A 13,468-nucleotide genomic window follows, 5' to 3' on the forward strand; every position below is an offset into this window, starting at 1 on the left:
TAGTCAGATGACACATCCACTCTTTGAACTCTACAACTGAGCAATAACTGAGCAATGAAGCTTGAACCTCTAACTTCTTTGACTGATAGAATCTTTCAAATACCGCCAAACTATAAGTTTTTTGATAATAATTTATTTAAAATCGCCAAACTATAAGTTTTTTGATAATAATTTATTTAAAATTATATTTAATTGCACTCCAATTAACTTTGTAGCTTTCACAAAGTAACCACACACTTTTTATTACCTTTAAAAGACAATTCAACTTAATAATATTCAAAAAAAAAAAAAAAAAAAAAAACTTAATAATATTCAAACCATTAAAAACTATAACATTGTTAATTTTATTATTTATGAACAATGTACCCTAAACATGTTACATTGTTTACATGTTCCAAGCTTATCCAATGACATGATATTGATTTTACACAAGATACCATTAACATGCTATTCTGTGTCACCAGCGATTAAGAACGACTTTACCACCGTGCACAGTTTGTCCATTTTTTATCATTACATAATTTCCCAATTGCTTGTTTGATGATCTAATATGGATCGATCTCCTAATTCTGCAGACTTTGGGCATACAATATTATACCAAAGATAAGGGATCCAAAGGATACCAATTGCTTAAACCGTGACAATATTCAGAAGTGCATGTACTGAATTCTGAACTCTATTGCATGCATTTAACAAATTCTAGTTATAAAAGAACTAATGACAATAATAACAAATACTGAATCAATACACACCAATCCCTAGTACAACAGTACATTGAAACCAATCAACAATAAATAATCACTCATATTAGCAATGCCATGATGGAGCTTAATTAATTTCTTGCTTATAACAAATTGCAAGCCGGCCTAAATCTCAGATTAATTAAGTCCGTACTTAATGATACTCATATGTAACCTTTGCAATTAATCCCCATAAATCACATTCTACTAATTAGGATCAACCATCCTTCCACTGGTCCCAATTATTAACACGTTGATTCGACATCCCTGAATCCGATGACAAATTATTCGGATCATTGGTGTAATGTTGCTGATAAGAAATTGTTGATGATCCATCCATTGATGCAGAAGATTGGTCAGATTGACCATATTCAGAATACTGTTGTTGATGAGAGTAATTAGCGTAACTCGAATTACTATTATGAGGATGTAAAGTAGAGCTTAAGTAGTTTAATTGGGATTCATTAGTAGACAAAAGTTGAGCATACTGAAGAAAATCAGGATAATTAGTGGCTATGGCTTGATGTGATGTAGGATTAGGAGGTTGTGGTGATGAGGTGGCAATAGGCAGTTGTGGGCGGCTAGTGGTGGTGTTGGTTGTTGATGTGGTTATGTAAGAGTGACCCTGAACACGTTCAGGGAAGTTGAGTTTGGCTTTGGAGCCTTTGAACCGAAGTGCGGCTTGATCATAAGCAAGGGCTGCACCCTCGGCTGTTTCGAAAGTACCTAACCATACACGCGCACCTTTGTTGGGATCTCGTATTTCGGCAGCCCATTTTCCCCATGGTCTTTGTCTTACTCCTCGGTAGTGTCTTTTAACCGGAAATTCTTCATCATACCATGCATAAAAAAAATTGAAGTTAAATAATTGAATAATATTTGATATGGATCGATTTACTTTATATACATGCACGCTGGTAAAGCTATATAGGCATATTACATGTATCCTTTCCTCTTTCAAGCCGAGAAAGATTTGATTAGTTTAAACTAGCTAGCTAGACATATATACATGCAATTGATTAGTTTAAACTAGCTAGCTAGACATATATACATGCAATTATTAATGTTAGGTCTCGTCTGACTCACGGAATCCAATGAGATTCCGTGAACCAAACGGGTTCTTACTGTATTATTATCAACGTTTTAAAAGTAATAATTTTAAACTTTAAATAAAAATCGATGATTGTAAATATTGCCTTTGATCTTTTAACAAAGTTTCAGAAAACAATGTATTTAGACTGATGATTTGGATGATTCTTGAATCATGTAAACACTTTAGGCCCCATTTGGCTCACGAAATCTCATTGGATTCCGTGAGCCAAACGGGGTTTTAGTTATTAAATTAACAATTTCTGTGATAGTATCAAGTTTCCACCGTTCAGTTTTCCTAATCTCCACGACAACTTCCTGCTATTTTTACGACAATATTGAGTTTGCTCGAACGGTCGTACGTGCGGTCTACTCTTCAGATTCATTATTGAGCATTACTTAGTGATACTCAAATCACTAACAAAGTTATCACTAAAAGAGATTTGTGAGAATCTATTAATTAAGAAAATAATATTAGAAAAATGCTTGGTTAAAAAGTGCAATGTTAATTGATTTTGGATTATATATACCAAAATACCAACAGAAGTCAAAATTGGGGTTGTTGATGGATATAAAATGACTAAATAAGGAAATGGTGAATGGATTGATGGATTGATGGTCTTAAAATTAAGAATATGGTAGGTAAGAATGTGAGATGCATCATGTGGTACGCCAGTATTTTGATTGCATTCACAATGAAATATTTCAATTCTAGAAGCCCATGTGGCACCAACACGTGTCTCTCTAGATAACTACTCCATACAAACATAGTTTGTGTAGATATTGTATAGATATAGATATAGATATACATAAATCTATAAGTTTGGCATCATTTAGAAATTAAGCTCTTAAACAAGTTTGGCATTACATTGCTAATTAGATCACCCGTTAGAGTGGACTATGATGTAGAGGTAAATTTGATGTTTGTGGAAAGAAAATAGAAAATTTTGACTGTAAGAGCATGTGGTGTCCGGGCTTCAATTCCGCTATACATCACCACGCTGCAAGGACAGGGATACCGCCTCAACTTCAATTTCGCCGTCCCTTCCCACCCCTTCCCACCGTTGCTGTTGCAACGGTGATGTTTCTACTTTTTTTTTCCTTTTTAATTATTCTATTTTCTTATTGGTGCATGACTAAAATCGACCCTGAAATAGACACCGAAATGAACACAGAACGACACACCACCTTAGTCAATTTTAAGGTCCATTTTCGACACTGAAATAGACGTTAATTAACAAAGAGACATGGACACTCGGTACTCAAATGTAACAATGTTAAATTTTGAGATTATGTTATTAAGTGGATGTCAAATTTGAATGTTAAGTTGAGGAAAAGTTTTTAATGATGTAATAAAATATTATTGAAAGTTGAGTCGAAAAAAATAGAGAGTAATAAATAAGATAAAAATGAAGTGTCAAATTTCTTTTGAGTGTCAAAAATCCGGTTTGCTAGTAAAGTTTGTAATTGATGGCTCAAAAACGTCGAACCTGAAAAGCCCCATATTGTGATACACTTAAACCAAATCCTCCATTTGTCTCTTTGATTCTTGCTAAGTTTTATATTGCTTTTTTTCTTGTCCCATAGTATAGAACCAAAATCGTTACTTAATCGGAAAGAAAAAACAAGTTCGGATTTTTAACAAATTAAACATTTTTTTTTTATTATTTATTTTTTTACATAACTCACACATCTATTAACACGAATATATATGATAATTCACGAATAAGTCTACCAGCAAGACTTAAACCCTCAACCTTAAAGTACAAAGAAGCACCACAATATTCCCTCAACCTTAAGGTACAAAGAGTCACCACAATATTGCTAGATCAATGACCCTTGAGACCACTCCCAACGGTGAGCCATCGGGCCGCCCTCCTTGCACTTCCTCGAGGGCGCCGATGGCATTGTACCGCCATGACTCCTCCCTCCCTCGTACTCAAGCTCCTCGCCCTGGAAAATTTCCTCATATCCACGAGAGTGAGGGCGAAGTTTTGTGGTTTTTTCAATTTTCAGTGCATTTTTTTTTCCTTTTTTTTGCTGTAAATTTATATATCATGAAAAATGGAAGTTTAAAAAAAGGTGGGTGAGGTTGAGGAAGGGGTGAGGTTGAAGATGAGTTTGGTAGGTGTAATTTATTTAATTTTGTATTTTATATTTTTATTTATATGGGACCCACTACAAAATTGATAGTTGCTAAAAATTGGGAGTTCTATACTAGTAGTATACGTGTAGTCTTCTTTTGATTTTTGTTTTTTTTTTTTTTTTTTAATCATTATTTCATATATTTGATTGGTAAATTATTGATTTTTAACTCTAACTTAGTTTTAATAATAATACATAAAGTAAATAAAAAAATTGAGGAAGTATGTCATGGTTGGCAATGGTGTGTTATGGGAGTGTTATGGGAGGAAGTGGTGAGAAAAGAGGAGAGAGAAAGCTGATGTGGCGCTGAGGAAGTGCCCATGACGGCGTCATGGTTGAGAGTGGTCTGATAACATGCTTTTAGTTTACAATATGATGTTGATATTATTAAAATATTAATATTAATTAGCTGATAAAATTTTGTCATTTAGTGACCTTTTAGCGGTGCACCGCAAAAGTGATCGTCGCTTGTTTTCATTTTTATTTTTCTAGTAGTGTATACTATACTCTTTGACGATTAAAAGTATATTTGACAACAAGATTGTGACTAAACCTGAAGCTTGCAATGAGTTTTTCTCCCAAAGCTACTTAATGCGGAGTAACTCTCCTTAGTAATAATAATTTGTTTTCTTTGAACAATAATAACAATAATAATAAATACTTTTATTATTTTAAAAAACATGTGTAACTCATTAAGAAGAGATTGAAATTATTAAACTTAGAATTGAAAGTTACTAAGAATCCGTAGTGACACATATCTAATTAAGTGACAATTATTGTAATTAGCTAAGCAAATAAACAATGTATATTTGTGCAATTGTGCATGTTAGAGGCATGCACAAGTGTAGGAGCATGTGAATGTGAAACCCAAGGGGAATTGATGTCGTACACGGAATTGCTAATAAAAACATAATAAGGTAGGCCAGGTTGGTAGCAGTTCATTGAACTTGCCTGGCTTACATACGCACCTTAATTTCACCAACGTACGATAAACTATATATGTGTAACGGATAAGTTTCTCTAACATATATAGGAAGTGATCGATCTGGACACTACATCAAATATATTAAATTTAATTTGAAAAAGAAGATTGTAATATGACAATTAAATGAAAGGGTGAAATTTAAGGCTTAATCACAATTTAATGTACAAAATTAAACTTTGTCATTAACGTGCAGTGGATAACATTATCGAATCGATGAAAATATGAAATAAGATACGTTAATATTACGTATAATATAAAAGATAATTTGGATAATGATATAATTAAATTTATTACATTATTATATGGGAAAAGCTATATTGTGTCTTTTAGGTATGTGTTAAGAAAATTTTGAAGAAAACTATATTTTCATAAAAAATAAAATCTAAACCATATATGATTATTAAATCAATAATCAAGTATAATTAGAAACTAATAAGTATAATTAATAAATTTTATGCTACAAAATAAAAGTTAAAAGTTAATTTAATTTTTTTTATACGAAAATAAGTAGCAAAAGCCTACAAATATACGAAAATAAAATAGGCATTAATGAAAAATATGTTCATATTCATTGGTTTAACTAAATGAATTAATATATCTGCATTTCCTATTACAAAAAAAAAAAAATGTTACTTGTAGTTTGCTTACAAAAACATTTTTGGATCGTCACTAAATTACAACAGGATTACCTTTTCCTTAATCTATACGATTAAAGAGTTTATTCTCGTACGGCATAATAAATGGTAGAGAGATACATTTTTTTTTATATAAAAAAAAACTAAAATTTTATAATAACGAACTTTCATGAACTTTCATGAAAATACTTAAAGAGGAATACAACGGACTACAAGAAGGCTCCAAACTAAAAAGTAAAAACCCTAATATAACCAAAACAATTACCTCTATCTAATAGATACATACATATAGGGAGAACAAGCTAGGCAATTAAGGGTATATATAGAGGCTAGGCGTACCTTGTTGACGATGATTATGATCTGTAGGTGGTTGTGGCAATTGTTGATTTTGAAATTGAGGATTAATTATCATCATCGACGGAGGAATATAACCACCGTAAATATCATCATTTGTCGTTGGAGTTGTTGTTCCGACAATCTGATGATGATGAAGAAGATTATAATTATTAGGGTTTGACCAGTCGTCTCTATTACTTTCACTTTCTTCTTGTTGTTGTTGTTGTTGTTTCTCCTGATCATTAGTGATGCTACTTTGACTATCCATATATGCGCTGATCCAGCTTAGATGATTGATTAATTACGTACCTGGATCGGATCTACATATAAGATTACTAGTACTATATTATATATACAGCCGGTGATCGATATAACCAACTGGCCGAATGATCTCTATATATATCTTAATTGATACTGCGTAGATACTGATACAATTGTATACAAACACGCTATATATAATTATTATGAGATTCACCCATATCTATACGTACAGGAGTTGATCGGTTGCTCTGAATATATAGATAACCTTGATGGTATATATGCTAGCTGTATATCTTTGTAGTGATTATTGATATCTAGTTAGCTATCTAGCTTGGTCCTCAAATGCGACTTTTCTACCACCTTCTAATATAGACAAAAGTTATGAATAGTAATTAGGGGTATTTTCGCCCATTCACCTTTTTTTTAATTTAACTAAATTTCATTACACAAACAAAGCCCCAACACTTTTTTTACAAATTCAAATCTACCCTCTATGGGGTAAAGTGTCAAATAACAATTTTCATAAAAAATTTTAAATAAACTCCACTCAAATATTTAACGGGTCATATCTTCTCGCTCGCAACGAGTTAAATTTTTTCGACACCATCGTTAAACTCGAAATAATTTTAGGAACACAATGTCACTAACTATACGTAAAACGAAGGCTTTTTAAAAAACGCTAAATATTTTGGGTACTTTTCATACACGTTAATTTTTCGTTAAATTTTTAAAAGTCGACAATTTCGTAGCGAAACGCGGAGATGCACATATATTGTTAATTTAGAATAACATTTAAATCTTTCACGGGTTATACCTTTTAGTTCGACTCGAGTTGCACTTCAACGACATCATCGTTAGCCACGAAATTTTTTTACAAACTATACGCAATAAAATACATTGAAAACTAAACCACCGACACGAAGCGAGAGTTCGAAAACTAGTTTTATCTATTTTTAAATTTAATTTAAACCGAACAACCAAAGTAATTATACAGGTGTAAATGAGTCGAGTCAAACTTGAGCTCAATAAGCTCGAGTTCAAGTCGTTTAAATTTAATAAAGCGAGAGTTAGGCTCGGTTCTATCATGATATTTTAAGCTTGAATTCAGCTCGTAGGATATTTTAGAAGCTCGAGCCTAGCTCCGTTAATTACATAATTCATAATTTTCTTCATACTTTTTAATTTTATTTTATTATATTTAATTTTATACTATTTATTTATACTCCTTCTGTACAATAAGAATTGTCCACTTTGACTTTTGTCATTCTCTCATTTTCAACTTTGACTTTAAATATATATTTTCGTATTATATGATATTTGATGAAAATTATATGAATTGATTAACATTTAAATGAGTTATCATTCTTATATCTTTCATCGGGTATCACATAACACAAAAAATATTTAAAGTCATAGTTGAATAATAAATATATTTAAAGTCAATATTGGACATTTTTAATGAGACGGATGAAATATTCTTATAATTTTTATCTACCTATAATAAAATTTGAATGACATTGATATTAATAATGATATTAATATGATAGTAATTGTTATTGTATAATCATGCATTATGCATTATATGCATTATTCATTATATGCATTATAATCATATTGCTTAGAAAAATATAATATTTAGTGTATATAAATGAAAATTTTGCTTAAGTTCACGAGTTTGTTCGAGCTCGAGATATAAAGCTCGGGCTCATTTACTAAACGAACTTCAAATTAAGTTCAAGTTCGATAAGTTCAAGTTCGGGACTTGAGTTCGTTTAGGCTCGTCGCAAACAGTTTTAAAATAACAGTTTAAAATAAACCACGTATAAATGGCCACCGAGTTGCCCAATGAAGCACACCACCCGGGTTCAATTCCTGGCAATGCTAAATTGTTCAAAAAGTGAGTGTGACTAGAGAGTGCGCATAATGTGCGATTCACCCGGTATCAGGTATCGCACTCGGAAAGTTTGATTACCCGAGGTTTTACCATCTATGGGGGGCCAATGTGCTCGTTCATAGGAGGATTTTTCTCGCTTACAAAAAAGAAAAAAAAACAATTTAAAAATACTCAAATTTAAACGTACCTTGTTTAAAATTTCAAATCATCTGATCAAATAGGAGGGCCTATGATGGGTGTCGAATGTAGTGACCCGAACTTTTCCATGATTATATATTATGTGAGATTAATATTTACATGAATAAATGTTTCCAACATGTTAAGCAATCAAACTTGTTAAGACTTGATTAATTGGAACGGATTTTGTGTTAACGTTTGACCACCCAGATTGTCCGATGATTCATGAACGTTATAACTTGTATATGACATGATATTATATACATGAACATATATATATGTTTAACATGATGAAATGATATTTAAGTATCTCATTATGTATATTAACAATGAACTTTATACATAAAACAAGACTACTAACTTAAGAAATTCAAAAACGATACCTATACGTAACGATTATCGTTGTAATAACGTCTTAATATTTATATATCATATTAAGATATATTAGTACATCATGTTATCAGGATAATGTAACAATTTAACACCTAATTAGAAATAATAACAATGGGATTTATTACATTTAACGAAATCGTTAACTTAAAGGTTCCGAAACAACATGTACATGTAACGACTAACGATGACTTAACAACTCAGTTAAAATGCATATACATGTAGTGTATTAAGATGTGTTAATACACTTTTGAAAGACTTCATGACACATATCAAAGTACTTCTACTTAACAAAAATGCTTACAATTACATTCTCATTCATTTTCATCAACAATTCTACTCGTATGCAACCGTATTCGTACTCGTACAATACCCAGCTCCTAGATGTACATACTATTGGTATATACACTTCAATGATCAGCTCTTAGTAGCCCTTAACGAGTCATAAAACATGTGGGAACTATCATTTGGCAACTAGCATGAAATATCTAACAAAAATACAAACTAATGGAGTCTATATCACAAGTGTAGTATCACATTTTTTCTCACCAACCATAACACTTTCATTTTGCAACTTTCATGCATCAAACACATCTCTCTCAAGTTCTCTCTTGGTGTTTAAAGTGTTCTTCATCATCTTCATCAAAATTTACATCAATCTAGCTCAAAAATCCAAACATAAATCAACTTACAAAACAACTACTCAAGAACACATCAAGAACACTTTCAAGTTTACTAGCTCACTTCCAATCTTGCAAATCCATTTCAAGTGATCATCCAATCTCAAGAAATATTTGTTATTTACAGTAGGTTATCTCTCTAATTCAATGTAATACTCATATTCAAACTTTGATTCAATTTCTATAACTTTAACAATCTTAATTCGAGTAGTAATCTTACTTGAACTTGTTTTCGTGTCATGATTCTACTTCAAGAACTTCCAAGTCATCAAAGATCCTTTGAAGCTCAAGTTATTTTCTCATCATTTCCAGTAGGTTTACCTACTATACTTGAGGTAGTAATGGTGTTCATAACATCATTCGATTCTGATATATAAAACTATCTTATTCGAAGATTATAACTTGTAATCACTAGAACATAGTTTAGTTAATTCTAAACTTGTTCGCAAATAAAGTTAATCCTTCTAACTTAACTTTTAAAATCAACTAAACACATGTTCTACATCTATATGATATGCTAACTTAATGATTTAAAACCTGAAAACACGAAGAACACCGTAAAACCGGACATACGCCGTTGTAGTAAAATCGGGGGCTGTTTTGGTTTGGATAATTAAAAACTATGATAAACTTTGATTTAAAAGTTGTTCTTCTGGGAAAATGATATTTCTTATGAACATGAAACTATATCCAAAAATCATGGTTAAACTTAAAGTGGATGTATGTTTTTCAAATTGGTCATCAAGATGTCGTTCTTTCGACGAAAATGGCTACCTCTTTCAAAAATGACTTGTAACTTGTATTTTCGACTATAAACTTATACGTTTTCTGTTTAGTTACATAAATTTCAGTTCATTATGAAACCATAGCAACTTGATTCACTCAAAACAGATTTATAACGAATAAATTATGGGTAAAACAAAATTGGTTAGATTTACTAGTTTAGCTACTAAAATTTTAGAACAAATCTATACTAACTATAACTTAACTAACTTATATTGTATTATACATGTAGTATAATATATATTATGTAATCTTGATAGACCATAGACACGTATACAATGTTTTGATATATCATATCGACGTCATCTATATATATTATTTGGAATAATCATAGACACTCTATATGCGGTAATGCTCGAGTTAGCTATACAGGGTTGAGGTTGATTCCAAAATAATATATATACTTTGAGTTGTGATCGAGTCTGAGACATGTATACACTGGGTCGTGGATTAATTCGAGAAAATATATTTAGTAACACTTTGCAGATTTCGAGATGCGTGAAACCTGAATCCAGGGAAGTCGACCAACTCATTGGTCGCCCGCGTTATTTTTTTGCTTTGTGGTCAACCATAGCCAATTGAGGTGGTAGTCGACCATGTTTACAAGGTATTCAACCATGCTCTGATTGAAGTTTGGTCGACCACCTTGAAAAATGAGGTGGTCGACCAAGTAAAGGGGTGGTCGACCATATTGTTGGTCGATCTAATGGTGTAAAAAGACAATTTTTTTTAAAAAGTGTATATTGAACGAAAATTTTTTAAAAATGTATATTTGAGCCAATTCCCCCTTTTAAACCTTTATCGATAAAGTAAAGGTTATGGTTTGTTTTAAAAAATCGAATGCAGTCTTTGAAAAACGTCTCATATTGTAGTGACCCGAACTTTTCCATGTTTATATATATATATATTAAATGAAATTGTTATTTACATGATTAAGTGTTTCCAACATGTTAAGTAATCAAACTTGTTAAGACTTGATTAATTGAAATAGGTTTCATATAGACAATTGACCACCCAAGTTGACCGGTGATTCACGAACGTTAAAACTTGTAAAAACTATACGATGACATATATATGGTTATATATATAGTTAACATGATTTTATTATAAGTATGTATCTCATTAGGTATTTTAACGATGAGTTATATACATAAAAATGAGACTATTAATTTAAGAAACTCGAAAACGATATATATAACGATTATCGTTATAACAACGTCTTACTAGGTACATATGAATCATATTAAGATATTGATACACTTGGTTAATTATGTTAAATGATAAGTAAATATATTATTAAGTGTATTAACAATGAAATACATATGTAAAAATAAGACTACTAACTTAATGATTTCGAAACGAGACATATATGTAACGATTATCGTTGTAACGACATTTAACTGTATATACATCATACTAAGATATATTATATATCATAATATCATGATAATATAACAATTTAACATCTCATTTGTTATAATAAACAATGGGTTAACAACATTCAACAAGATCGTTAACCTAAAGGTTTCAAAACAACATTTACATGTAACGACTAACGATGACTTAACGACTCGGTTAAAATGTATATACATGTAGTGTTTTAATATGTATTCATACACTTTTGAAAGACTTCAAGACCTTTATCAAAATACTTCTACTTAACAAAAATGCTTACAATTACATCCTCGTTCAGTTTCATCAACAATTCTACTCGTATGCACCTGTATTCGTACTCGTACAGTACACAGCTTTTAGATGTATGTAGTATTGGTATATACACTCCAATGATCAGCTCTTAGCAGCCCATGTGAGTCACCTAACACATGTGGGAACCATCATTTGGCAACTAGCATGAAATATCTCATAAAATTACAAAAATATGAGTAATCATTCATGACTTATTTACATGAAAACAAAATTACATATCCTTTATATCTAATCCATACACCAACGACCAAAAACACCTACAAACACTTTCATTCTTCAATTTTCTTCATCTAATTTATCTCTCTCAAGTTCTATCTTCAAGTTCTAAGTGTTCTTCATAAATTCCAAAAGTTCTAGTTTCATAAAATCAAGAATACTTCCAAGATTGCAAGTTTACTTCCAAGTTTTCTAAATCCATTCCAAGTAATAATCCAAGATCAAGAAACCTTTGTTACTTACAGTAGGTTATCTTTCTAATACAAGGTAATAATCATATTCAAACTTTAATTCAATTTCTATAACTATAACAATCTTATTTCGAGTGGAAATCTTACTTGAAATTGTTTTCGTGTCATGATTCTGCTTCAAGAACTTTCAAGCCATCCAAGGATCCTTTGAAACTAGATCTATTTTTCTCATTTCCAGTAGGTTTATCCAAGGAACTTGAGGTAGTAATGATGTTCATAACATCATTCTATTCATACATATAAAGCTATCTTATTCGAAGGTTTAAACTTGTAATCACTAGAACATAGTTTAGTTAATTCTAAACTTGTTCGCAAATAAAAGTTAATCCTTCTAACTTGACTTTTAAAATCAACTAAAAACATGTTCTATATCTATATGATATGCTAACTTAATGATTTAAAACCTGGAAACACGAAAAACACCGTAAAACCGGATTTACGCCGTCGTAGTAACACCGCGGGCTGTTTTGGGTTAGTTAATTAAAAACTATGATAAACTTTGATTTAAAAGTTGTTATTCTGGGAAAATGATTTTTATTATGAACATGAAACTATATCCAAAAATTATGGTTAAACTCAAAGTGGAAGTATGTTTTCTAAAATGGTCATCTAGACGTCGTTCTTTCGACTGAAATGACTACCTTTACAAAAATAACTTGTAACTTATTTTTCTGACTATAAACCTATACTTTTTCTGTTTAGATTCATAAAATAGATTTCAATATGAAACCATAGCAATTTGATTCACTCAAAACGGATTTAAAATGAAGAAGTTATGGGTAAAACAAGATTGGATAATTTTTCTCATTTTAGCTACGTGAAAATTGGTAACAAATCTATTCCAACCATAACTTAATCAACTTGTATTGTATATTATTTAATATTGAGATACCATAGACACGTATACAATGTTTCGACCTATCATGTCGACACATCTATATATATTTCGGAACAACCATAGACACTCTATATGTGAATGTTGGAGTTAGCTTTACATGGTTGAGGTTGATTCCAAAATATATATAGTTTGAGTTGTGATCAATACTGAGATACGTATACACTGGGTCGTGGATTAATTCAAGATAATATTTATCGATTTATTTCTGTACATCTAACTGTGGACAACTAGTTATAGGTTACTAACGAGGACAGCTGACTTAATAAACTTAAAACATCAAA

General features: G+C 31.0%; 1 protein-coding gene across 1 annotated transcript; it reads right to left on the bottom strand.

Moving 5' to 3' along the window:
- Positions 1 to 660: 660 nt before the first annotated feature.
- On the bottom strand, positions 661 to 6,471 carry LOC139847168 (uncharacterized). Its single transcript, XM_071836787.1, has 2 exons — positions 5,934 to 6,471; positions 661 to 1,568 (listed from the first exon to the last, which is right to left on the bottom strand). The coding sequence occupies exons 1-2, from the start codon at positions 6,196 to 6,198 to the stop codon at positions 958 to 960; spliced, it is 876 nt and encodes a 291-aa protein (XP_071692888.1). The 5' UTR covers positions 6,199 to 6,471; the 3' UTR covers positions 661 to 957.
- Positions 6,472 to 13,468: the final 6,997 nt, after the last annotated feature.

This window comes from Rutidosis leptorrhynchoides, chromosome 5 (genome assembly GCF_046630445.1).
Source record: "Rutidosis leptorrhynchoides isolate AG116_Rl617_1_P2 chromosome 5, CSIRO_AGI_Rlap_v1, whole genome shotgun sequence".
Taxonomy (NCBI): Eukaryota; Viridiplantae; Streptophyta; class Magnoliopsida; order Asterales; family Asteraceae; genus Rutidosis; species Rutidosis leptorrhynchoides.